Source organism: Ammospiza nelsoni, chromosome 3, assembly GCF_027579445.1.
Source record: "Ammospiza nelsoni isolate bAmmNel1 chromosome 3, bAmmNel1.pri, whole genome shotgun sequence".
Taxonomy (NCBI): domain Eukaryota; kingdom Metazoa; phylum Chordata; class Aves; order Passeriformes; family Passerellidae; genus Ammospiza; species Ammospiza nelsoni.
The window spans coordinates 11,789,372-11,814,731 of record NC_080635.1 but is presented as its reverse complement, the minus strand read 5'-3'; the positions used below and the strand labels follow the sequence as shown (position 1 = coordinate 11,814,731).

Genomic DNA, 25,360 nt, shown 5'->3' with positions numbered 1-25,360 from the left:
CCTGAGGCCATCCTGAACAGAGTGAAGGTTTCTCAGCCACAGTTTCTCTTTGAGATGATGCTGGCTGTGGTGCCACATATTTTGGGAGCCACTCCACAGAGCAAGCTGCTGTACTATTCCTAGAAAATGAATCTCAATTTCAAAGGGAAAAGGGAGTTTTTCTGGAAACAGCTGATCAGCTGTCATGCAGCAGGTGGTTGTGTGGAGCCTGCCCAGCTCCTCAGCTTGGAGGACACCTGAACAGCAATCTGCCTGCTGGTCCTGGAAAAGCCACTGCAGCCCCACAGCCTGTGCCTCTGCTCTGTCAGCTGCATCCCAAACTGGGACTATAATAGAAGTATTTTGCTGTTTATCATCCAATAAATGCTCACTGGCTTGTAGTTGGGCTCACTCATAAGAGTCCAGCCAGCGTGCCAACAGTTATTTTTAGCTGCCCAAATTCCATTTCCCTGTGTTATTTGCTGCAACCAGACTGATACATTCCCATTTTGATAGCCTTGCTGTTGGTCCCTATGCTTGCTGACAAACGAGCTCATGCCTTTATTGTTTACCAAAAGGATGTTTTTGAGGATTACTGACCTGGATTTCTAAATCTCTCAAGTGTATGCCAGCATGAAATTACTGTTCTTAAAGGCAATTTGCTCGCTGAAAATCCCACATCCTTTGAAATAACTCTACCCCTCATGTCACCTCTTTTCTTTAAAAACCCTCAGTTTTTTTAAAGGTTGTCTACTACAGTCAAGTCCAACTGGAGGAGCAATGTCATATGGAAATCTTTTTGTTCTGAACACAGTGGTGAGGAGGGGAAGCAGAGGGGTGGAATCTGATCTCTTCTCTCTGCTGACCAGAGAAGAGATCCAAGGGAATGGCGTGAAGCTGTCAGAGGAGCTTTAGTTTGGATATCAGGAAGAGGTTTTTCACCCAGAGAGTGTTTGGGCACTGGAACAGGCTCCCCAGGGCTCACAGCACCAAGCCTGACAGAGTTGAAGAAGCATTTGGATAAAGCTCTCAGGCACTTGTTGTGACTCTTGGGTTGTTCTATGCAAGGCCAGGAGCTGGACTGGATGGTCCTGATGGGACCCATCCAACTCAGCTGATTCTGTGATTCTGTGAAATTAAAATATTGGTGTAGCAGTGAGTGACTGAGAAAGAAAAAGCAAGGGGCCAGACTTCCTCTGTCAGAAGTTGGAGTTGGTGGCTCAAGTCTGTCAAAGACTTCCAGTAGGAAGGAAACTCCAAAGTAAGGGGGTAAAGGACTGGTTGAGTTCTGGCCCTGTGTCTGACAAAACTGAGCTCAACTGTATCTTTTCTGGAATTTCTGCTTCAAAGCTCAACCTGTGGGGGATACTGCTGGTTTCATGAAGAGTAGCGACCAACCAAATCAGTTGCGGTCCATCCAGATGAATCAGAGGCTGGCAGGAAAGCAGTTTTATCATTCATAAGCATTTGTCAATTTATAAATTGAATTAAATGTAGTGTGGACTTCTCTCCACTCCCATGAGAGCCAGAAACATTTTAACATCGGAATACTTACATATTTTAAAAAAGTGGGGGCTTTAAAATAAACCGAATAGCCTGCATTTCAAATAAAATTATACTGACAAGGGGGCCTGACCCAGCAAAATAGTTCTAAGCACCTCTAAGCAGGCCTATACTGAATTAAAAGCAAATTTCTATAATCAAAATGAAAATCAGATCCAGAACCCCAATTTAAAACTGTTTCATTGAACTATAAAGAAGTCACATAGGAGGAATTAACAAACACAGTTGCCATTTACAGCCTGTGTGAGCTTTATTTCCCTTATTCTAAGTCCCATTTGGGGGTGTTGTTTAATTTTTTCTCTTTTTTTCATCACCTTGTAAAAGCTTTTTAGCTGCTTGACCACAGTGATAATTGATGATGGAGGCCACCAATTATAGTGGCCAGATAAAGATGAATAATGTAGGCAGTGAGAGGCCATTAGGATTTTGGTAAAAGGGAATAGTATACACAGTATAGATGTTAAAAATATAAAATAAAAATAAAAACTAAAAAAAGCAACAGCTACACTGTAGAATTTAAAATAGTTTAAAATGAGTCGGGTTTGGTTTTGATTGGTTGTTTTCTTTGTAGTAGTAGTAGAAGAACAAAAATCACTATTGTTATAGCTCCTTCAAATGTGTATAAAGCATTTTCCTAAATGGAATATTCAGTGTTTATTTAAGTACACTCACAAGACCTAATCTCAGTATAAAGCAGTTTAGAACCTTCAAAGTGTTTTATACCAATGGAAGATAGGGACTGTTTTTTTCTCCATATATTCCTGGGCTTAAATTATCTAAAATACTTCAGTCTATACGTAATTAAGCAGATGAATAAATCTCACTGAAGTCTAAAAGCTGCTGATGTGATTTAAGATGATACAAAATTAAATTCTATTTGGAGCTTAGATCCAAAAGCTTAACTCCATCCCCATTCAGCAGTACATTTAGGCAAGTTTAGACACTTGCTTAAATCAATAGGATTAGATGTTTTCTTGAAGTTGCCAATGAATTTAAATGCCATGCTAAGTAGGAAAGCATTTATGTAATGGATTAGCTCCGGTTGAAATTTTATAATTATTATCTAGAAATGTTTTTAAGGACCTGAAATACATTAATTTTCCCACTTATTTTTAAGTCATCTTCTAGACAAGAGAAAATGTTTTCACTTTTAAGAAATGGTTTCACTTTTCATCCCATTACCTTACCCTCCTCCACCTTATTTCCACTACAGAAATCAAAAAGTGGCAAAAAGGAGAGTTCTTTTTTCATAGAGATGGGAAAGAGAACATCAACTTTTAATTTTTGGATTAAAAAAAACTAGAAAATTTCAAATTAAGCAAGTCTGTGCAAAAACAAATTCCTTGATGTTATTAATACTTTTCTAACTGGGCCAGTTGAACACAAGACTTGAAGTTTTTCATTGAAGTGTATAAAAAGCTCTGAGGTTACTTTTTCCTGACATAAATGTCTGTAACTTGCCACCAATTTACCAATTTTTTTCACAGCCTCAGGATGAACAGGTACTCACAATCTAAGAGCAAGACAAGAAACAAGGCAGCATTTGTATTAAGAAACATTTTTATTAACAAAACAGTAAATTCCACTTGCTTAGCATTTCCAATAATGAATAAATTGGCCTTGCAACAAATAAAAAAATTGTAAATATCTATCACAGAAAGCACTATAAGGTTAGGGGCATTGGGCCTCTCTTTGATGTCTTAGGGTTGAAAGTTTCACACGTTATTTAGTGTTTTGTTAAAAAAGGCAACACAATACAGTCATAGAAATGAAGCCATCTCAGTCAAACAAATTAGATTATTATAGAGAAAGGATCCAATTTTGTGTTAGGTAGTTGGTTTATGTCTGTTTGTTGTTGCTGCTGCTTTTAAACAAAAAAAAGAATTTTAAATCCACTTGCTGGCATTTCTGATACATCCATAATTTTTTTTTTGTTAAATTATGAAATTAAAGAGGAAAAAGGAGAACCTTCAGAAACAGTGTTAAAATTGTGTTTTCTTATTTTAATAGTAGGAGATTTTTATTTTGTCCTTGATGTATGGATTTAGTTAAAGATTGACCTACCAAACTGCCTGGAAATTGGCCTGACAACGCTATTTCATTAATGCAATCAATACCAAGCAGGAAAGACCATTTCATCTCACAGTCTCCTGACAACAGATTATTCTTGTTCTTCCAGGTACCTTCAAGCTCTGAAATCTGAACCCCACCTGGCTTTCAACTTCCTTCCCCGCTCCAGCTGAAGCCTCTTGCTTCCAGCAATGACCTCCAGCCACCCTTGCCCCTGCCATTCCCTGAGTACAGCTGTCTTGTAAAGGTGGGAGAAATGATGAGTGCCACAGGTGAACAACAATCTAAGAGATGAACATCAGATGGGTTTCGTGGGTTTTCGCGAGTGGTTTTGTTTTTTTTTCCCTTCGTTTTTTGCGTAAATGCTAATGAAAATAAAAAGTCGTTTCACAAATGCAACATGTCACACCTTGATGTGGTTGGCAAGCTTCAAGAGAGGTGTTTCCATGTCAGCTACATGTATTTTTAAAGTGCTCTGACTCCCAGATAGATAGCTGTACCAGTTCCCAACTTTGTTTCATCAGCTACAGTGAGTAACACACAACAAAATGTTTTGTGTCTGCTGTTTAAAGCTAATTTTAAATTTCTCCTTCCTTTCTGTAAAGTGTGAATATCTATATCCCTCCCAGGAGGCCTTCTGATGATTTGGTTGATTTCTATTGAACTACCCTCTTTCTGTCTAATGCATTCCCTTTGAACTTCTGTGTAAATAAAATGTTATGCTATGATTTATTGCTGTGAAACTAATGAAATATTACTAGAAAAAAATTCCAAACTTAACACGTAAATAACAGCATTACATTTCATGTGTTTAACTAAAATGCATTAATGTTTTATATATGCAAGATAAGCTGTGTCACTTTAAAACATAATGAACTTATATCTGTCTGGTTATGATGTCTTGCAATCAACTACACAATCAACTTAGCTAAAAATACTTTTTCATATGTCAAAATGCCCACCATTGAAAAATACTATCGTGCACCTCAAGAGTATTTCCTTTTTGGAGAAAGGGATAAATTCTGCAATAGAATCAGCCTGGATAATTACAATGGGTATTTTTAGATCTTTTACCACCCAGTGCTGTAGTAGCTGTTCTTCATACGAATGCCAGATAAACACTATATGATACTTCCAAAGATTCTCAAGAAACTCATCATTCTCGTAATTTCTAAGAACAAGGTTTCTGTAAGGCAAACCATGCTCTCCAATAGTGAAGCTTTGACTGGAAGCCAAAGGCCAGTTTAAGTCACTAAATATTTAGCTAATTAATGAATGTATATTTCTAGGAAAATTGGCCATTCTGATCAACTTCATTGATGCATATCAGGAGCAAGAGATGGGGATAGGAGGGAGAAGACAAATTACAGTAGAGATATATTTTTGCTTTCTAGTCCACTTCTTTCATACAAACTACTGAAACTTAATTGCAACATAATAGAGCTGTACAGGTAAGAAAAAAATTAGCTGACTCTTATATACATTCATACACATCCCCCTTTGTATAACCACTACACTGTAAATTAAAAATCAAAAAAAAAAAAGGGGAAAAAGTCTGGGACAATTTATAATGGCTGCAAAAGAACTGAAGAATGTCTGTTGCTCCAGATGTCATAAAACTCTCTATACCTAGCAACACTTATAACATTGAGTTTACCAAAAATGGCTGAAGAGCAGATATAGTTTGCATTTTCTATACAACAGGCTATAAAACATCACTTATCACAGTCCAGAAAGCACATATAGATGTGTTTTTATATAAACATATGTAATAACATATTAAGCGTGCATGAAAATTTCCCAATGATTGCATCTATGCCCTCTTGTTTTTCTTTTTTTTTCTTTTTTTTTTTTTTTAATATTTTTGTGGAAATGTGCCTTATATTCCAGATTTTTTGTTTTTGTTTTTGAAAATAAGGCCTCCATACTATTTTCCTCACAACCAGAAAGGGGCTTTTTGAAAGTATTTCTACATAAGTCTTCAGAAAAGCCAGCACTTTGTTTCAAAATGCAAGTTTCCAATCACTGCTTCACTGCACCAGACGGCAAACTCTTTATGTTTGCTTGTTGAGTCACCATATATAATGACAGTCTTCTCTGACAATAAGACTAACTTACTTCTCAAGAAAGCGCTAGCACTTTGGCTAAATCCAGAATCATAGGTAGCTTCTTTTTTCTTTTTTTTTTTTTCCTGTTTTGTTTTTTTTTAAATTTGATTTTTTTTTTCATATTGTGCCTCGATGTTGTAGTAATACTCCTTGCTTTATGAGTGCGTGGTGTCATCATTGTCTTTCAGAAACGTTCCAGCAACATAAAGACAGGCAGAGTAAATGAAAACACTGTGGATGTTAGGGAATTTATCAGCTCCTGTTTCTGAAAAACAAGAGCATGAAATGCTTGTTTTTAAAAACAGTCTTTCCTTTCTGATTGCATTCCCTGTCTTTTCTGTTTGTTTGTTTTTGAATGTGCTTCATAAAAAGTAAAGTAAATAAGTTTGTATTATGTCTCAGATAAAATGAAGACTATTTCTATACAAGCGTTCTTTTAGATGTTGAGATCAGACATAGTACTCCTTATCCTTATTTTTCTTGTTTTTGTTGGAACTTTTAGCGCTGTTGGGCTGCTTCTCCTTGATCACAGCCCCGTTGGATTGTGCTGAGTTACTGATGTAGTTTCGACTCTCGTCCACGTGGTAGGAGCCCTCGTCTCGATTCCTGTACTTGTACATGGCATACAGGAGGATGAGGATGCACAGCGCCGCCGCCGCCACGATCCCGACCACCATGCCCGTCGTGCTGCTGGATTCGCGGATCACCTCGGACGAGCCGGGGTACTCCCGTCCTCCTCCCGCCCTGGTGGGGTTTGCTGTGGGGAGACAGGGAAAGAAAGGAGAGGTTATCCTTGACTTTGGGCATGGAGGAGTCAGTCATGCCTGCTGCTACGGCCACGTGTCCTTCTAGCTGCACCCATGGGCCAGGACGGCCTAGAGACGCACTGATGCCTCAGGTTTTAGCTTTTATATTTGTCAGATTCTGTTCTGCTTTATTTCTGCTGTTCTGTAAGTCTGGGGTTCAAAATAGGGGATGGTGAGCTCTCTTCACAGAGCAGGTAGACAAAACAATTCCTTCTCTAGCTGGGGACCAAGGACAACAGATCCAGATCTCAGGCCCAAGAGCATAAAAAATGGTGGAATGAAGAGAGAAAAACAAGGATGGGACTTAATGGGCTAAAGCTACAATTGGACAATTAACTCCAATATGCTAATGGACCAAAACTCATAAAAGTGTGAAACCCCGTAACTGGTGGTCCATGTTTTTGTTTTTTGGCCATTTTGGGTTGTGCTGCCCAAGGTGGATCTACTGAGGCCTCCTAATAAATCCCTACTCTATTCTTTAGCTCCATCTGGTCTCTGTTCTAGGTCAGCCTTCACAAGGCATCAATACCCCCCTCTACTAGACCAAAACCAGTTAGGGTTGCAGCCCATCCCTTTTTCAGGCTTTTAAATAAGGAAAAGGACAGCAAAGAACAACTCTTTCTAGCCTTCAAAGGTATAATTTTTCCTAGTGTGTTGTTAAGCAAATAATACCTAAATAATCTGAAATAACAGACGTGCCACAATTTAAATGCAGGAGCATGAAGATGGAGAGGAAAGGATTTCCCTCTCTCTTTCCCTCTCCTTCTCTTTCTGTAAGGAACAAAAAGTGACATCACACTATTTATTGAGAAGGCAGTGACGATAAGACAGAATGGAGGGTAAAAAAAAAAAAGAAAATGGCTGATAGCAGCCAATAAATTCACTACAAATAAGGTATCCTCAGCTCTCCTGTACACTTCCCTCACCAAGCTTCTCAGTTTCTCCTTTCCTTCTTATATTTTCTTTTTTTTTTTCTGTAATTAATTATATTTATTCTTACTGCTTTTAGAGAGCTATCCAGCCCTATCTGCTCTTTTCTACTTCAGAAGGGCTACACTTCAGAGCACTTTTTCACTCACTTCTCCCATCCCCTCTTTTCATCATTGATGCCATTGTCAGATGTTCCTTTAAGGATTGCTTTATGCCCCAAGAAAACCTCCCAAATTGCACAGAACAAGGACTCAGCCTCCTAAGAACCCGCCTCTGAGGTTAGACTGGTCTTTTCAGCTGTGATATGAATAGAGCTGACCTATGTCTTCACACTGGAAAATCTTCTTGATAGGAACTATTGTGTAGTCTGGCATATTTTGTCCCCTTGCACAGCCATAAGGAATGAAACCCTAATTCCAGGAGGAATTTTTAGTTTAAATGCTCTCAGCACACACAGTGCTTTTGTGTTTTCTGTGATCTCCTTTCTTTGTTGAATTTTGCAGCAGGAGGGGAGGCAGACCTTTGGATAGAATCACTTAAAGTGGTGACAGCTGAGATGGATCCTCTCTAACCTAACAAGTGCCATGGACAGAAATGAAGTTATCTGGGTTTCTGAAGTATTCCTCTGATTATACCAGCATTTTCAAACTTCTGGGAGGCTGTGCATCCTCAGCACTGCCAGCCTTGGCTGAGCTCAGGAGAGCTAGGCTGGCTTGGAGAAACTGCATTTATGCATCATTATGCATGGCTAAAAATTCAATCAGTAAAATATAGATGCTAGCTAAAGTACTAAATGCTAGCTTTACAATAGAATCATCATGTTAACTTTATCAGGGTGTGCCTACAGCTAGCATTGTACTGAGGTGTGTTAGAAAAGTGTCTTGCTCAAAGTCCACAAAAGCACACTATGCTCCAGAGTCACTTTTTAAAGCACTGTAAAGGCATAAGAGGAAGATGATGATTTTAAGGATGCTACATTAAAGGTAATGCCAGTCAAAATATCAATACTGGTCAAAAAATTGCAACAAATTTGGACTAGCAGAATTGAAAGCAGCCACCAGCTGCAGACATCTACAATTGGCCTATGAATAATAAAACATAGCAAAAAAGCTACAATTCCCCAAAAGAATAAGTTCCTTCTCCACTCTGGTATTACTAATCATTTACTTATTGGTGGTCTGTGTTCTTACTGCTGAAACCCTTCCTCCTGGCAGTTATTTCAAACAGGTTTAAAGAAGCTGACATTTTGTTCAGCTGAAAGAACAGAGACAAAACTGTAAAATTAAAACAAAAACCTATCAAATAGTATTTTAAATTTTTGTATCCTTCTGAAAGTTCTTACTTGTTATGAGTTGGTGCAGTTGGTACTTTCTATGGCAACACAAGAGATCTTGAAAGTTTTAAAATGTTTTTGTCATTTCAGGGCAGATGCCACCCTACTAACAAAGGTGCCGTGCTCCAAAGTAGTCAGTGACTGGTTTAGATCCTGTTTGTTCATTGTAGCTCTTGTAGAAAATGGAAATTCTTTTACACCTAGGGTGTCATTTACTGTTTTACAAGAGACAATGCATTGTGTGCAGAACAAAGACTGAGTATTTCCATAGTGAGTGAAAATGAGACAGAGTCTTATCTTGCTGTATGTGATTTCAGGAAATTAATTTCTGTCTGAGAAATAATAGAAGCCCCTGAATACACTGTCAATACCTGATGGATTAACAGCTGCTCTTTCTCTTTAAGAGACATACATTTGGGCCAAATACTGTCAACTAACTTTACAGTTAATGTCTACTAAATGACAGTTAACAGCTTGCTCAGAGGAAAACATTCTAATATTGCAACCTAAAAGAAACATCTAAGGGATATTTTTCAATGTTACCTAAATTCCTGCCTCTCACCTGATGGCTTCCTTTTATTTTAAGAATGTTTTTACAATTGTCTCATTTAATCCATCTGCCTGAGAAATATTCAACCAACTACACTGATGTTATTTAAACTTATAACATTTCAAAGCATCTGTTGTTGCATTTATTTGGACTTCTGGAAAAGGAGCAATTCAGCAAAGAAAAGTACTTGCTATTTTTGTTCCATTTACATTAAAATATGCTTTTAACCTATTAGGGCCTCTCCAGACAAATTAAAGAGGAGGAAATAGAAAAGTTTTACAAAGTGCATAGGTTTCTCTATGAGCATGTTAGATAGGAACAGCTAATGGAGTAGACACCAAAGCAAGAGTCCTGTTCTGAGACAGGGAGGAAAGGGCCACTGGAAAAAAAAACCAACCTTAATTTCTTCTGAAATCTATATAAATAAATAATTCCAAATCCCTAACATTGCTGAAACAGCTGCCTTCTATTTAAGCAGTACCTTTTTTTGACTAAGACTGGACTCAGTTCCAAGGGGAATTTACCTATATTTTTTTCCACTGCAAGACAGGAACGATTGCAAGGGATGGCAGATGATGTCAGTGGAGAGCAAATGGAGACTATAAATTTACAGAAATCGTGCTCTTTGCTTCCCAGCTCTTTGGGAAACACTGGATGCAGTTTTCATCCCAGCATCTTGGTAGCTGGACCAGGCAGAGCCATTGGCTCCTGGCACATCAGCAGAGGTGTTCCTGCAGGTAACCTTGTCTCCTACTCAGCTGCAGTCACTCTTAGTGTCTGCCGCATGAAAAAGATATTACCTTCATCCTAGACACCCTACTGTAAATGAGAACTGAAATACCTTACTGGAGTATGTTAAGATTAAATGACATAAAATATTACTCTGATTTTAAGAGTAAACAGCTGTCTCAAAAATATACCCAAAATCCAAACCCTGAAACTATCTATTTATTACTATTTATTAAAACAATAAATTGAGGTTGGTTTGATTAGGAACAAGACAAAATCATAAAGGCAGTAAATATGCTCAAACCTTGCCATAACAGTGAGAGGAAATGATTGTCATCTTGTGGTGCAAGAATTCCTTAAAACAACTTCTCTGATGCACATCTCTTCCTCTCAACAACCAGTGGTTTTGTACTGCCTCAAAGACCAGCTCAGAAGAAACTGAGTTCTAAAAGCCTCTCCTACCACTTATGAAAATCTTTGCATGAAATAATAGCAATTGAGCAGTTTTACATTGTGTAATAATGGATTAGAAAGTTATTATTCTTGACTGTATTTCTAAGTGGTTTAAGATTTAGAGGGAAAGAAATCTAACTATTTTCAGTGCCCAGTTTTCATTAATACTGCAAAAAGAAAATTGGAATTGCAGGTTCCCATGGTGTTTGTGAATTGAAATTAGCAGATTGAAAAACAAAAGAAAACAAAAAAAGACAAAAGGACGCCAAACCTGTTTTCTTTACATTTATGCCTTCCTACAAACTGTGAATAGCAAATTACTCACAACACAGAAATGTTTAACTACTGCATTTGCAATGAGGCACGAAGGCAATTATTTACTGGACACATATTAATTTTCACTCTGTGCTATCATTGTAAACCTGTTTGTGGTCAATTTTCTGCAGCATTGTGGGATTCTGGTGAGCTGGTTTCTGAGCTTGCTGCAAATTCAGCACCTCTGAAAAACAAACCCCAGCACTTCCCCTGCAGAACTGGGGAAGATGCAGCCCAGCTCCAAGACCAGCATGAAGGTCTGCTGCACACTTGTGTTTAAAGGAAAACTTTTAAGGTATCAGTTCTACTCTTTGGTGTGCAAACCCAGGATATTACACATCAAGATACCTCTAAAGTGACATCAACTAACTTAGCTTGTTATAAAAATAGCCCAGCAGTGGAACAGCATCCACAACTAAAAAGATTGGTTTGCTAAGAAGCTAAACATTCTCTCTGCACTGAGCAGAGTGCTGATTTCCAAGTGTAATGATTTGTCATATATCGACTTGAAATCATTTACAAATCCTACCAACTCCTTAGCACTGCAGGTTTTGCAAGTAACTTCTTTTTCCCCTGTGGCTGAGAGGTGGAAGGTTTTTTTCTCAACCTTTTAAAATGTCATCACAAGTCCAAAGGGAGATAGGATAGTTGGTTGTACAGTGCCAATTGATGGAGCATACCAAATCAGTGCGGTTTAGGAGTTACTATGTTTTGCAGAGCTGAGGGGAATATTTCACAGATTTATAAGAAGCTTTTGTGAAAATATTTTCCACCAAACTAAATTTAATTTTAGCCAAAATAGAGAGTGTAAACCAATATATCACTTAATGTTTTTAACAGCCTTCATCCCTGTGTTTTTGCCCTTTTTGTTAGTATATTTTAGCATTTCAGTTGCATTGCTTCACTTTTAGTATTCCTTCTCTCCAAACAAGGATTCTATCTCTTGTTACCACTTCAGGTGTCCTACCTCTCTCCTCTTCTATATTTGTCATTCAGCTTTGTATCTCTCCTTATTTATTTCCTATGTGAAGTTATTTTCCTGGTTTTGTGCATATTCTGAGAAATCTTTAGTAATTTGGTACTTTGAGAAGTTTTGACTGACTAGCAGAGTCAGTAGTTAGTCTGTATTTTAAATTGAAGTATTCCTAAGTGGGCAGGGGGGGAAGCTTTTGCAAATAAGATAACATAAGGAAGACAAAACAGAAATATAGAAATATTACACCACGGACAGCATGTTTTCAAGCTAGACCTAAACTGCTGCAATTTTGGGACACCAGTTCAGACAGCTGAACTGGGATCATTTGCTCAGTGAGTTGCCTGCTGCTCCTGCTCCCTGAAGACTCAGTGTTAAAGCAAGAAAAGAGCAGGGGCACTGGAAACATAAATTTTTGGTGGCAGCTAACAGTAAGATTGGCTGCACTGAACCAAAACTGTGACATTTGGGCTCCACTGACTTCAGGAAAAGTTTTGTTATGAGCTTTGCCAGATCAAGGTTTCATTGCTTGCTATTTTTAACATTGTCATCTCATTTTTAAAAAAGGCAAAAAAATTCCAAACCTCCTTATCTAGGAACCAGTTTTGAGCAGAATACCAAAGTTGTAAAGCATGAGGAATCTGCTGGCTTGGCCTGCAGAGCGTGGAATGATTCTTGCTCATGAAATGAGCTGGAGGTGCAGACACCCACATTCATCTCACAACTGTGGGTGATTCCCTGATTCTCCTCCTTCACTAAGCAGCTACTACATGAAGAGATAAATGTCTATGCCACAAACATTTATATATATATATATGGCTTGAATGTTGAAGCAGAAAGCACAGCATTCAGTTTGTTCCAGGCACTGTCATCAAGTCAGACCCATTACTGACAAAGCTGATAATATGCCTGGGAGAAGAAGAAGGGGCCAGGCTTTCAAGACATCCAGAATATCCTTGCACACACACTGGGGGTGCAGCTGCTATAAATACTGAGCTACTCCTGCTACCCAAAGGCTCAGATTCAGCAGCTACACTTGCTCAGCCTGAATCCTATCCCTGCCTAAACCATATATGCTTCTCTGGGAATGGGAAGATAAAGACAAGTGGAACTCAGGATGGATATAAGTTACATTTGATGTAATTAGTGTTCTTTTTCTCCTGATAAAATTATTAAAATTAATAAGACTGCCTTGTTTTTCTTTGCTCTTCTCATCATAGTCTATAAAACAATTCTGGTGTCTCTGATGTTGGCACAAGGGAAAAAAGTTAGAGATATCTATAAAGCTTTGTTTCATTTCAGAATATAATTCTAATGTTCTCACTTTAATCTTTCATTTTTCCCTTTTCTGAAACTTTTTAAAGGGTACATTCACAACATATGATGTATTCTAGATCTGAAGCTACTGTTTAAGCCAGTTCACATTTGTACCATCAAAGTCCCAGATCTAGACCATAGCCCTTAACCTCAGGAGAAGTTTTGAAACCTATATAGAACAGCATGTCAACACAGCAGAAGAAGGTTTCATTCAGTTCTTTATATAGTCAGAAGGAGATAGCCTAAGGTTAGACTATTTCAGGTACATGCACCCTCATTATGGGTTACTTTTGCCTTGAATTTTTCCTGCTTCCATTTTATGAGCAACATCCTTGGAGAATACCTAGTTCTCAAACTTGTCAGCATTCTCTTACCACTTTGCAGGTTGTCAAATCACACAACTCACACACCACAAGACCCCAGTGCTTCTGGCACAGGTTTAAATTAGCTGTGAGCAAGGGGTTGAAAATTAGTAGCAGCATCCTTAGTACTGGGTGGGCAAGAGCTAGTGGTTGTTCACACTCTACTGGCTGCTAGAAAACTCCAGCAAGAAGTTTAGTTTGTTCTTGTTTCCCTTCTCTGGCAGGGTGGTCAGCAAACCAGTTCACTGCCAGCAGTCTGGTATGATGGTCACTGGTTTGAGAACTTGATCCTGGCAGGCACCAACTACTCTAGAACACCATATTAATTGAATTTATCAGGTATTAGAAATTTCTTGTCGAGTTTTAAAGACCTGGATTAACATCTTATTGCTCAAGTTTGGTCTGAGAAAGCTTTGGCATAGCAACTGAGCAATACAATGCTAAGTCAGGCCAGTATTTTGGCTATAAACCTTCTCCTACCTCTGCAAAATATTGTCTTTTTTCTATGTTTTCCTGAAAAAAAGGATGAAAAATAGTACTGTGGAAATGGGAGTTTCCTTCACAAAAAGAAGAAATTCAATGCATATGCATTACAAAGCTACAGGAAACAGTTTCAGTAGAGTGTCCACAGTCTGCAAGAAAATATAAGCACTAGAGGTAGCAAATCAAACCACACTGAAGTGTAGCTCAAGGAAAACAATGAGGTTTCATCAATCAAGGCACCAGTAACACATAGACTGATTTCAAACAAACTAGAACTCATTATTTATTCAACAGTCTATGTGCACTCTTGATCCTAACTTTAAACTTGATTTAAAGGACAAATTTTTAGGATTATACACTTTAATTCATGATTTTTTAAGCTGATCAACATAAAAATTAATGGAACTTGTTCTAGATTCAATCATCTCTCTACTTCATCCTTGTGTAAGTAAATCCTCTGCCTTTCCAAAATTCCTTATAGAATTAGAAAAAAGAGTCTCAGTTAAGTCAATAAATTACTTGCCTGTTTCTGAAAACCTCCATTTTACAATTACTATCTTACTTATTTTCTTCATTTTTCATCCAGAGTGTGAAGTTCACCTGTGGAAAATGTTTTTCAAAGTACATATAATCTATATTTGGCCTTATTTCATTGTTTTCAGTAAATATAATGTGTTTTACAGGCTGTTTTTCATTCAGAGACTCCCTGGTTCCAGATTAAAAAGATCTATCTACACTGTTTTTGAAAATGGTGGAAAATTCTCATAGTGGAGGGTGCCAAAGAACACACATCTTTATTTCTGTGGCTAACAACAAAGAATAACAAAAGATTTAGAACTATCTAGGACCTATTTTCATTTACTAATGATACATGCACAGCCACTGGAGCTTAATGTTTTATTACTGAAAATTTTGAATACCAGGCTTGAAAACCATGTCTGCTTTATTGAAGAGCATGGACATAGATCTAATTTAATTTTTTTCCTTTCTGACAAAACAACTGCATTCACAGACAATTAATTTTTAAGGTCTATGCAATACCTTATCTGTAAGACAGGTGCTTTTTTTGAGAATATCAAAAAGAATAGGTCAAGCAACTGCTCATATACAAGCAACAGTTTTTCCTGCAAATTTTTCCAGGGAAAACAGGAAAGTAAGTCCTCAATTAACTTGAATTAAAGGACGTGATATTCATGTACATATCACTGAAATATCCGGGGAATTTCCTGGTACTGAAAAATCTAAGGAATTCCACTGAAGTCAGTGGATTTGTGAATGGGTGATGTGGAGGGCCTGGTTTGCTTCTCCAGTCCTGTTATCACAGCAGCATCTTGTGCTGCAGCTTTGCCTGTAAATGCCTTCAGAACTGATTCACTAACTGTCTTTTACATCTTTAAAAGAAAGAAAAATAACAGATCCCTCTTTCTTTGGACACTCCTTCAGGCGCATTGAGTAACGTGCCCATTTTTATTGAATTATTGTTCATAAAGAGAGCATTTCTTGGAACTACTCGAAATGTTGCCACTCTATTTTGTCTGTTCTGTGGAGATGTCTAACTCCAAACCACTGAACATGTAACAGCAGGATTAAAAACTGCCCCTTAGTAAATTTCTCTGCACAAGATTTACCTTTTCATGTTGTCTGTGTATGTCTGAAGCATGAAATCAAGATTCGTGATACCACACAAATAATAACGCCCGTGTTTGCACCCTGAATGTTTGCTAGCTGGGCTTAGACCCCAGCAGCCATTCTTATTTAACCGTTCTGTGTTTTATAGAAGCGAGAAGACCCAGCTTTAGCAAGGATATGCATGGGATATGAATGCACCCCTAAAGTTCACACCCAAGGAAAACTGTTCATCATTTACGCACCAGCAGAGAGCCTCTTGTGTGAGTTACCACAGAGCCTTGTGTGATTTACAGCACTCTGATGGCAATATTTCTTACCACAGAGAACACTGACCTGCTGGTATTGCACTGCCATAAAACCACTGTGTGCAGGAAAAAAAGCCACCTGCCCTGTATCCATCTATATTCCTCCGTCTGACACTAGGAATGTATGAAAATCCCAAGGAGTGGCTAGAAGCCTCCAGCTCTACTCAGTATTCCCAAGCTTCAATGGCATGGCTGGCAAAGAGTAGAGGTCAGTTTTGGCACAATGGATTAATCATGATTTTTAACCTCACTTCTTTAGATAATTAGGAAAAAAAAATTTTGATCAAATTCGAATTAGAAATGCCATATTTGTAATTCACTGCGACAGGCACTAGGACCTCAGCCTGTTGATAAAGAAGTAGTTCAGTGAACAAGAAAATAATTTGGAAAAATGCAGCATTTACTTTCTGTTGCTCTGGAGAAGGCTTTATGATTTATTTTTTAAAAAATTAAATAAGCTTTAAAAGTATTTTATCTCTAATTAAAGGGAGATTAATCTATATCTTAATCCCCTCAGTTCTTTTATGCACAGCCATGGTAAGTGCTAACACTTGGAAAGTTTGTAAATAAAGCATAATTTTCACCCTGTAGTAGCCTATACAGAGATGACTATGTGTATCACATCTAAACACTTTAAAAGTCTAATTCAAGACAACCCAGTGATCTTTCTGGCACTGGAAATGCATATAGAACTACAGGATAATTGGACTGAGGCACAAATATTCCCTTTATGTCTCAAGCCATAATGAACACAGTAACCCTATGAACTAACTGTAATTTTATTTTTCTTTGTTTCAGCTTCTTGCACAATGAATTCCATGAAGAGCATTAAACAGGGCACTTGCAGTGATGTATAAATTATAGGAGTCACTTCACCTCCTACTGCAATGTTATCTTGCTGCCAGATGCACCAGGAATACAGTGCAGAAATTCGTGACAGGAAAAGAAAGCAAAACTTCTAGTAATGAGCACAAAACACTCACAATTCCATATTTCACAGCTCTGCCCGTTGGAAAAACAGGTTATCAGTGCTGGGACCAAACCTAAACCATCAGAATATAGGGTTCTGAGCCATCTCATCTGTCCAGCATGCTGTCACAGAGAAGAGGACATGAGTGTGTAGGAAGAGGTTTGCATGTAAAGCCCCACACTGTTCTGCTCACAGGACAAAGCCTTCCCCAAAGCAGTGACTGCTCCCTAAAAGTCAACTTCAGCAGTGGCATTTCGCTGTCTAGGCTAAACTGGTGCTTTGGAGATTTCTGGTTGTCACCAGTTGTTTTCTGCAATGCAATTAGTCTGGCCAATATATAGGAAAAATTCAAAACATGCTCAAAGATCATCCCAGAAGCATCTATCCTATTAACTATTCTTTCTTAATAATATAGGAGATAAATTATTTCATTTATCCCTCTGAATTAAGAATTAGGGCTAAGAAAGCTAACCAGTGCTACTAGCTACCATACCTGACTGAACTCTGTCCTTTTTATCCACAGAATGGTAAAGGACAAGATCTGCCAACAATCAAATGTTGCCCTGGGAAGTGGAAGCCAAAAACTGCCAAATCAAGAGATTTCTTTGGTTGCAGCATGTAGAGTTCCACTGGTTGAAAGACACTTCTTTGAACCTGAAGAAAAATCCCTCTTTCACTTTAAAGGCTACCTTCTGCTAAAATTTCCAAGACCAGTGAATATACTGAGTTTAAGACCACCAAAACCTCTACTTATCCCATTTCAGCTGGGGCTGTAAGAGAAGCTTTCAACCCAATTGTGAGCTTAAGTCTCTTTTGAGTCACAAATTTGAGAAAGATTTAAAATTCATTGGCAGAAAAAGAACTGTTTGTGTGTTTGTCTAAAACTGTAAGACTTTTTTCCGGGTTGAGATTTCCCTGCCATTAAACTCAGTCATTTCACTTCATTTGACCCAGCTCAGACCTCTCTGCCTTTTGGAACATTTCAATAGCTACAGAAGTGGTTAGATAATAGCTAACAAATAAAATACCAGCCCAGAGTAACTGGAACAAATAAGCTGTGTAGCACAAATGCTCACTGAAACTCAGCAGAAATCAGAGCTCTCTACAGAGCTCAGCAGGGCTGGAACAGCAGTCCTGATGTGAAGAATGGCAATTTGTCCACCTGCAGTTTTATAACTCCTCATGTAAAATCAGTAAATTGTCCCAGGTTTTGTTTTTTTGGGGTTTTTTTTTGTGGGTTTTTTTTTTTTTTTTTTTGATAGGTTACCACTAAATTTTTTTGTAACTTGTCTGCAAAATGAAAAAGTTTTATGTCCTCCATAACATGAAGTTAAGGACATATAAACTGGTTTTTTATTATTATTATCATCATCCTCAATCTTCATGTTGTTGCTGGTATTTAGGGGAAGGTGGAGAGACTGTGAAAGCAATACTTGTTGCCTTACTACAGAAAACATAATGCAAAAAAAAATATGTTGACTAAGTTTTGCATGCTAATAAATTTGTTATGACTTCATCCAATTATGGCACATTTAGCAGTTTGTATACCACAATGAAATCTGCAATTATAATTTTTGTAACTTTATGTTCCAGACAAGATGATGGGATTGCTGCTCAGCAGCTCCTAATCGGGTTTACATTTTTATGTCCTATATGAAATTTGTGGCAAATCGCATCTTTCCATTTATTATTTAGCAGACAGGTGCACAAAAAGCAAAGCTGGTAGTGGCAGAGTGGGACTTGTTAGCCACTACAAACTGCAACATGTTTGTACTAGGAAAAAAGCCCTATTTTATGCATAAATCTCACTAATTAGTAAAATCCGGATAAGCAGTATTTTCTGTGAGATATAGGCATACCATATTCAAACTGTTTGTTGAATAGGCTCTTACTTGGAGCAGAGAACATTGGTGAGAAACATGCATATTATGGCCAGTCATCACAAAAATATTGAGTTATGGCTCTGTTAATAAAACTGCAGGGGCTTTGGCCATCCCTTGATTGAATTCTTGGTAGAGAAGTGTCGGCCACACAGCCCTGAGCACATCATCACTTGCCATGAGGTGAATTCCTTTGCTGAAGGATCCCAGACTACAGCCTCTGAAGTGAAAACACAGAAGTAAAACAGCCCTAATAATTGTATTTTCAGCCTCCTAGAATTACTTGTTAGGATAGATAAGTTTCACCGCCATTAGTGAGGACGTTGAGGAGAAGCTGTGGAGAAGCCAGTCTGGTTTGTGAAAAGGGTTAAAGGGGAAAAGCTGAACTGAACCATGGGGATATTTCAAATGGAGGGACAAATCCTTCTGTATCTCCTATTCCAACTGAAAAGAAAAACAATCATCAGACTCTCACTGCCAACAGCACTGTGCTTCTCCCCTTGAATTCCAGCCTACTGCTAGGAGCAGCTCAAATCCACATGGAGACTGCAGTATTATGGAGATTGAGCAATGCCTACCTGACTATTCATGGAAAAGGGTTATTCATAACACTAACTGACTAAGACTAAAACAGAGAGACTGATATGCCAGAAGTTACAACTTCAGTAACCCCGTTGGCTCAGGTATTTTCAAGTATGATAAAATGACAAGGCCGATGAAGGCAAATTAACAGCTTTTAAAAGTTGAGAGTGGGAGGATGAATGACATTTTGATGAGAAGAATGACAGATAAAATGATCCAGACAATTGGGATTATGCAGAACATAATTCCTGTGCCAATCCACAGGTTTTTTTTAAAAAAGCAGTAGCAGTTGGGATCTGACAAATGAAACAGTAAAACTGTTCTCAAATAAACAAAAATGAGGAGTGTAGCTGTGTGATGAATGCTAAGATAAAACAGGAAAGCTGAACACCAGCATGTAAAGCTAATGAAAATTTCTGGCTGAAAAACTAACATTCACATCCTTTTCCTGTACCATAGTGTGGACAGAAACAATAAGCTGTCAGAAAGTTTCATTTCACCTCTCCCATTCTTGCACCCACCAGCTAAATGACTCTGCACGGCTCAGGACTACCCAACACTGCAGCCCCAGAGCTCAAACTACCTCAGAGAAGAATTATTCTAAAATTTCATTGGCTTTCAGTGAGCTGTAAGCCTGAGAAAATATAAATACAGCTTTAATACCCAGGTGATTTGGAAAATTATTTAGTGCTATGTAACCAACATATTGCTTTAAAATTACCTTATGAAATAGAATAACACCCTCCTAAATGTCAATTTGTCTACTGAACAGCTCTGCCTGAGTTAACTACAGCAAGGAAACAACAGGCATGAATGAGCTCAGAGCCATAAGAGCTACTGCACTGACTCATTCTGGACAGGACACTCTTGCTAAACTCAAGAATTTGTAAATGAGAATGAAGGAGCAGGAAATAAAATATCCCTGAATATCTTGATCATAATGTGTGAGACTTCTGTGAATGAAATATCTCCCTGAGAGGTACAAAACTGTGTGAGTGTACCTGTTGCTACTCAGTTTTAAGAAAAATCATTCAATTTAATGGAATTTTGAAAATTACTCTGAAATCCTTTAATTGGAAAGTGAAAGGAAATAATCCTGAAGTATCATCATCAAACCTGTAAATTGGTTCCTGGAAGGACTCAAATGCCATCCTGCAAGTCTGTCGGGCACTGAGACAAGTCATATATGCTTTTACTTCAGTTTAAGTAAATAATTCTTGCATGTGGGTATCAAGTTTTGTGACTTAAAATAGGAACCATGCATTTGCATATGAAGAAAAATTTCATTTGTCTTAGGGCTATGCAGACATTTCTCCTGCCCCAGATTTTGGCATCATACTAAGATGGCTCTTACTTGCTATTTGCATGAATACATTAATCTCAAATTAAATTGGTTTCTACTCAAGCTAAATATGTTACTGCACAACAAATAGATCTTAATTCTTTTACTATTAAATGAAGTAGCAAGCACCAAAGATTACCAAATTATCTCAGACAACTAGCAGTGGGCATGCTATCAAACAGCACAAGGGAATTCTGGGGAAAATTCTAAGGAAAACTAAGATATATCTATATGGCTGTTCACTCAGGAAATATAAAACCTAAACCAAACCAACAAAGAGGCGGGAATAATTAATTGGACTATCTAAGATTATTTTAAAGGATAGGAAATTTTGCAGCCCTTTCACTTCAATGATAAACATTGGGATTTTTACAGATGGTACATAGTATTTAACTAAACATAATTGAGGGTAATTGAACCTTTGGAACAGATTGCCCACAGAAGTCGTGGATGTTCCATCCCCTGAAGTGTCCAAGTGGATGGGGTTTTGAGCAACCAGGTCAAGTGGAAGGTGTCCCTGCCCATGGCAGGGGTTTGGGACTAGATATAGTTAAAGGCCTCTTCCAACCCAAATTTCCCCATTTTTCACAGAGGAGAATTATTATCAAATCTCCACTCTTCAGCAGAATTGGAAATACATGGCCAAAACACTACCAAGTTTTTGTTTCATGGCAAATACTAGAATATCAAAATATCTTGTTTCTGGTTACAACTAAAACATACACTCTGAATAGGCTTGTCTTGCCAAAAAAAAAAAAAAAAGAAATTTGAGACTGTTGTAGTCTATGTCTTCAGGCTTTATCCATCTACACAAAATTTCATACCACTAACAGAAACAAAAATAAATTCAACTCTATCTTCCAGTGCATGAAGGCAGCCTATAAGAAAAATAGAGAGGGACTTTTTACAGGAGCTGACAGTACATAGGGAAATGGATCCAAGCTGAAGTACACTAGGTTTAGATTAGATATTAGGAAAAGATTCTTTCCTGTGAGAGTGGTGAGGCACTGGAACAGGATTCCCAGAGAAGCTGTGAATGTCCCATCCCTGGAGGTGCTCAGGGCCAGATTGGATGGAGTTTTGAGCAACCTGGTCTAGTGAAAAGTGTCCCTGACCACATCAGGGGGATTGGAACTAGATGATCTTTAAGATCCCTTCCAACCCAGGCCATTCTACAGTTCCATGACATAACACAACATTTTCAATATATTTTTATCTTACTGAGGGCAATGCTTAAGGCACAAACAATAGCAATACCTTCCTGCTAAGGGAAGCTGCACTTTCTTTGTCACAACACAGTTGCAGAAGCCTTGGAATGCCCTTCCTAGTCCATCCTCAGGTCCTCAGCCAAGCCATAGCTTAGCTCAGACCATGACATGTGCTCCCATCTGATGTCTTGGAGCTGGCCCTTCCTCTCTGCCAACACCACCACGTGTAGAAAGGGCCCAATTCAACCTCTCCTTGCGATGCACAAAAGGGCTGTCCTGCTAGCTGGGGCTCTGGGGGACTGCAGCATGCAAATATGAAAGAAAAGAAAGTAATAAAAAAAGTTGACTAACCTAACCCACCTGAGCTCGGCTCACAGGGATCGATGTCCTCATCATCGCTGGGACATTCAGCCGAGGCCACCAGGATGTCATCTGAAGTCTGCAAAGAAAATAAGAGTCAAATAGATGTACTTGGATTGACTGAACATGTTGTAAGTTTCTCACCAGCATGTCTTTTTTTTCTTTTCTTTTTTTTTTTTTTTGGAATTTATGCAAGGCCCAGAGCGTTTCAGACTTAAAGTGTAATGGTGCAGTGACACTCTCCAACTCTGTATTAATGGGACTTTGCTTTTCAATTTGCACTTGTCAGGATTTTGAATTGTGTTAGATATCCAGTGTGGGCACTTACAAATTTTAATTTTTTTTTTTTTATTTTTGTAATAAGGACAGAAAGTAGAAGGACAGAATATGTATATTGAGGCTGCTGGTCTTCCCTCTTAATTTCCAATATCTTTACTATGATATTACTGAGAACATTGAGGGCATTAAAATACAAGTCAAAATAATGAACTGCCTGCAGTGCAGCTGTTAAAACTATTATAAATGTAGTGATGTTTTCTCCATTAACTGCGCTTGCTTTTTCAGATGTACAGTAAAAAAATAAAAGGAAAAGAAGCAAACATATCTCTCACTGAGCTGAAAACTATTTAATGAAAAGAAACTCAAGGAAAGAAAACAATAATAAATGCATATATGCTAGAAATTATTATGGTATTTTCTTAAATAAGTGAAAACATCTTATTTTCCTTAAATAGGTGAAGCACAGTGTGAGTGCTATGATTAGAGCCAAAATGCATTTGGACAATTTTTTGTAAAAAGAAATTATATAAATTAAGACAAAGGAGATAAACCAGTGGATGTATGGTAAAACAGACCATAAAAGTTCAAAAAAGAACTGGAGAATTCCTATCTACTGCTTCTTACAGTGCAAGAACAAGGAGATATTCAATGAAACACTGAGACAATCAATCAGTCAACACGAAAAAATTAGTATCTTTTTCAAACCACTTCTGAGAACAGTCATTTAGAAATGTAATAAGAACACCTACAGTAATTCAGGGAAATAATAGGAGAGAAATATAAACTGTCATGCACCTGGTCATTACTCAAGAAATTACTAAAGAGGTTAGGAAGATGCTTTTCCTATGGGTGAGGCGTTTCATAACTGTCCATCTCAAACTTCTGTTCCCCTCACTGAAGGAAATACATGGAGACCATAAAATACTACATCATATTCAAACAAGAGGCTCAGGACGTAGCAGGCAAAAAGCCATTCTTGGATTCCTGTATGATAATTATGCCAACAGCCAATTTCAGTGAATGCAAAACTTTCTTTCTTTATATCTCCATGGGTATAGAGAAGGGACATAAAATGCAAGAAAGTTTTCCTTCATCAGTTTAAATCTGAAGACGTAAAAATTTTATAGCTGTGCAGCAGGGCCAAAGGCTAAGCAATGCTGTTTATCATTATTATTCTAACCAGAGTTTTAAAGCGAAGCATATTACAGTAATAGGCTTTACTCTGTCATGCTTCGAGAATATTAATGAATATAAGCTTTCAGCACTTCTCTGAAGTAGGAAAGTGATACAGGAATACATTCATTAATATGTGAGGCATAACAAAGCAAAGCCCATAATAATAATAATCATAATATATTTTAGAGGTAAAAGACTGAGGCATAACGGAATGAAGTAACTTGCTGAAGGTAATCAAAAAGGCTGTAGACAACAGCTATGTTTGGATGCCATAATCACAAAAATTATCTTTCCTTATAGCTGAGAAAATTTGTAGCTAGAGGAAACAACTGTAAACCTGAAATACTGCCAAAATTAGATTTGCAAGATTTAAAAAACACCCCAAAAAAAGCTTTTTAGTTGTCCTTCATTTCTACCAGTAGAAAACCAAAGTTGTAACAAAAGCCAACTGCAAACATCCTCTTGAATTTCCAATGTCCATTTCTTATCCCCAGATGAAAACCATTTAAGCTTGAAAACCAGTAGCTTGGTCTCTTTGAGAAAAATTACCATTTTTTTTATATGAAGAAAAATTAACCAAGTAACCAACAAAGCCTGCCCATAAGAAAATATCTCTGTGCTGCAAACCACACAACCATCAGGCATAAAAACATAATAATAAGCACATAAAGTACCATGCATCTTCTGAAGAGTTTCAACTTGGTAAGTGAAGTCCCAGTGTCAAATTTTTCATTTTGCCCACAACACTGGACAAGAAAATACTTATGACCTGTGGCCAGAATTTTGAATATTTATCAATGGATCACTGAGAAGCTCTACACAAATACCATTAAACAGAGAGGATCACTTGCACACCCAACAGTCACATCAAGAAATTGTCTCAGACCTACTGGTCTGACTGGAATTTTGATTTAGGAGTGCTTTGGCCCATGCACAGATGGGTCACCCTTGTAACTTGAGTGACCCAAGAAGAAATGATCAGGCAGATTTATGGGATTATCGCTGTGTTTCTGATTACCCTTGATATAGGACAGCATGGTAGGTCTTCAGGTAACTGTACTTTGTACAATTTGCAGTATGTTCAAAATTCTGGTAATTCAAAATCACCAGAAAAATAATGCACTTTAAGTATTTTCATGTCTGAGAGATACTTTGCTCAGCTACTTATAAGAGAGTGTCAAAACTGTCTTCATAAAGTGACACTAATTCCAATCTATAGAAAGAGTATTCATACTTCTACAAGAAGAAAGGGTTGTTCTTGAATGATAAAAAATTCATGTGTATTATGGGTACAGAAATGAATAATACCTTAAATAAATGTGAATATAGAATGTTGAGAAAGGCCTCATTAATGTCTCAGCATAGTCAATACTTGGTATAAACCTCATTTTCTTGCAAGCAATAATCAAGTATCAGTAGCTGAATAAGAATCCAAGTGATAAGATGATGTGAAAAGTGTTTTTATTTAGAAAATATCTGAAGAAGAATTTGAGTTTTAGTACCAATTAAAGGATGTGTCACAATCTGCCCTTATTCACCCCGTTCCCCATGCTGCTACTCATACATATTTTCAGAGAAAAGGGCAAAGGAGCGGTGAGATAGCAGTGACCAAAATACAAATGACAGCTATTGGTCTGCCTGACAGAATTCAAAATGCG

At 37.7% G+C, this 25,360-nt stretch overlaps 1 protein-coding gene across 21 annotated transcripts in view; it reads right to left on the bottom strand.

The window, feature by feature from the left end:
- Positions 1 to 3,084: 3,084 nt before the first annotated feature.
- Positions 3,085 to 25,360, bottom strand: part of NRXN1 (neurexin 1) — a 682,260-nt gene continuing 659,984 nt past the window's right edge. For 12 of the 21 annotated variants that reach the window (XM_059468828.1, XM_059468835.1, XM_059468833.1 and 9 more), the window contains 2 exons: positions 22,239 to 22,326; positions 3,085 to 6,477 (listed from right to left, as the gene is read on the bottom strand). In XM_059468828.1, coding sequence (XP_059324811.1) covers positions 6,170 to 6,477; positions 22,239 to 22,326 — 396 coding nt within the window. In that variant the 3' untranslated portion in view covers positions 3,085 to 6,169. The remainder of the gene's footprint in view (positions 6,478 to 22,238; positions 22,327 to 25,360) is intronic. The other 9 variants (XM_059468830.1, XM_059468837.1, XM_059468838.1 and 6 more) reach the window with 1 other exon arrangement.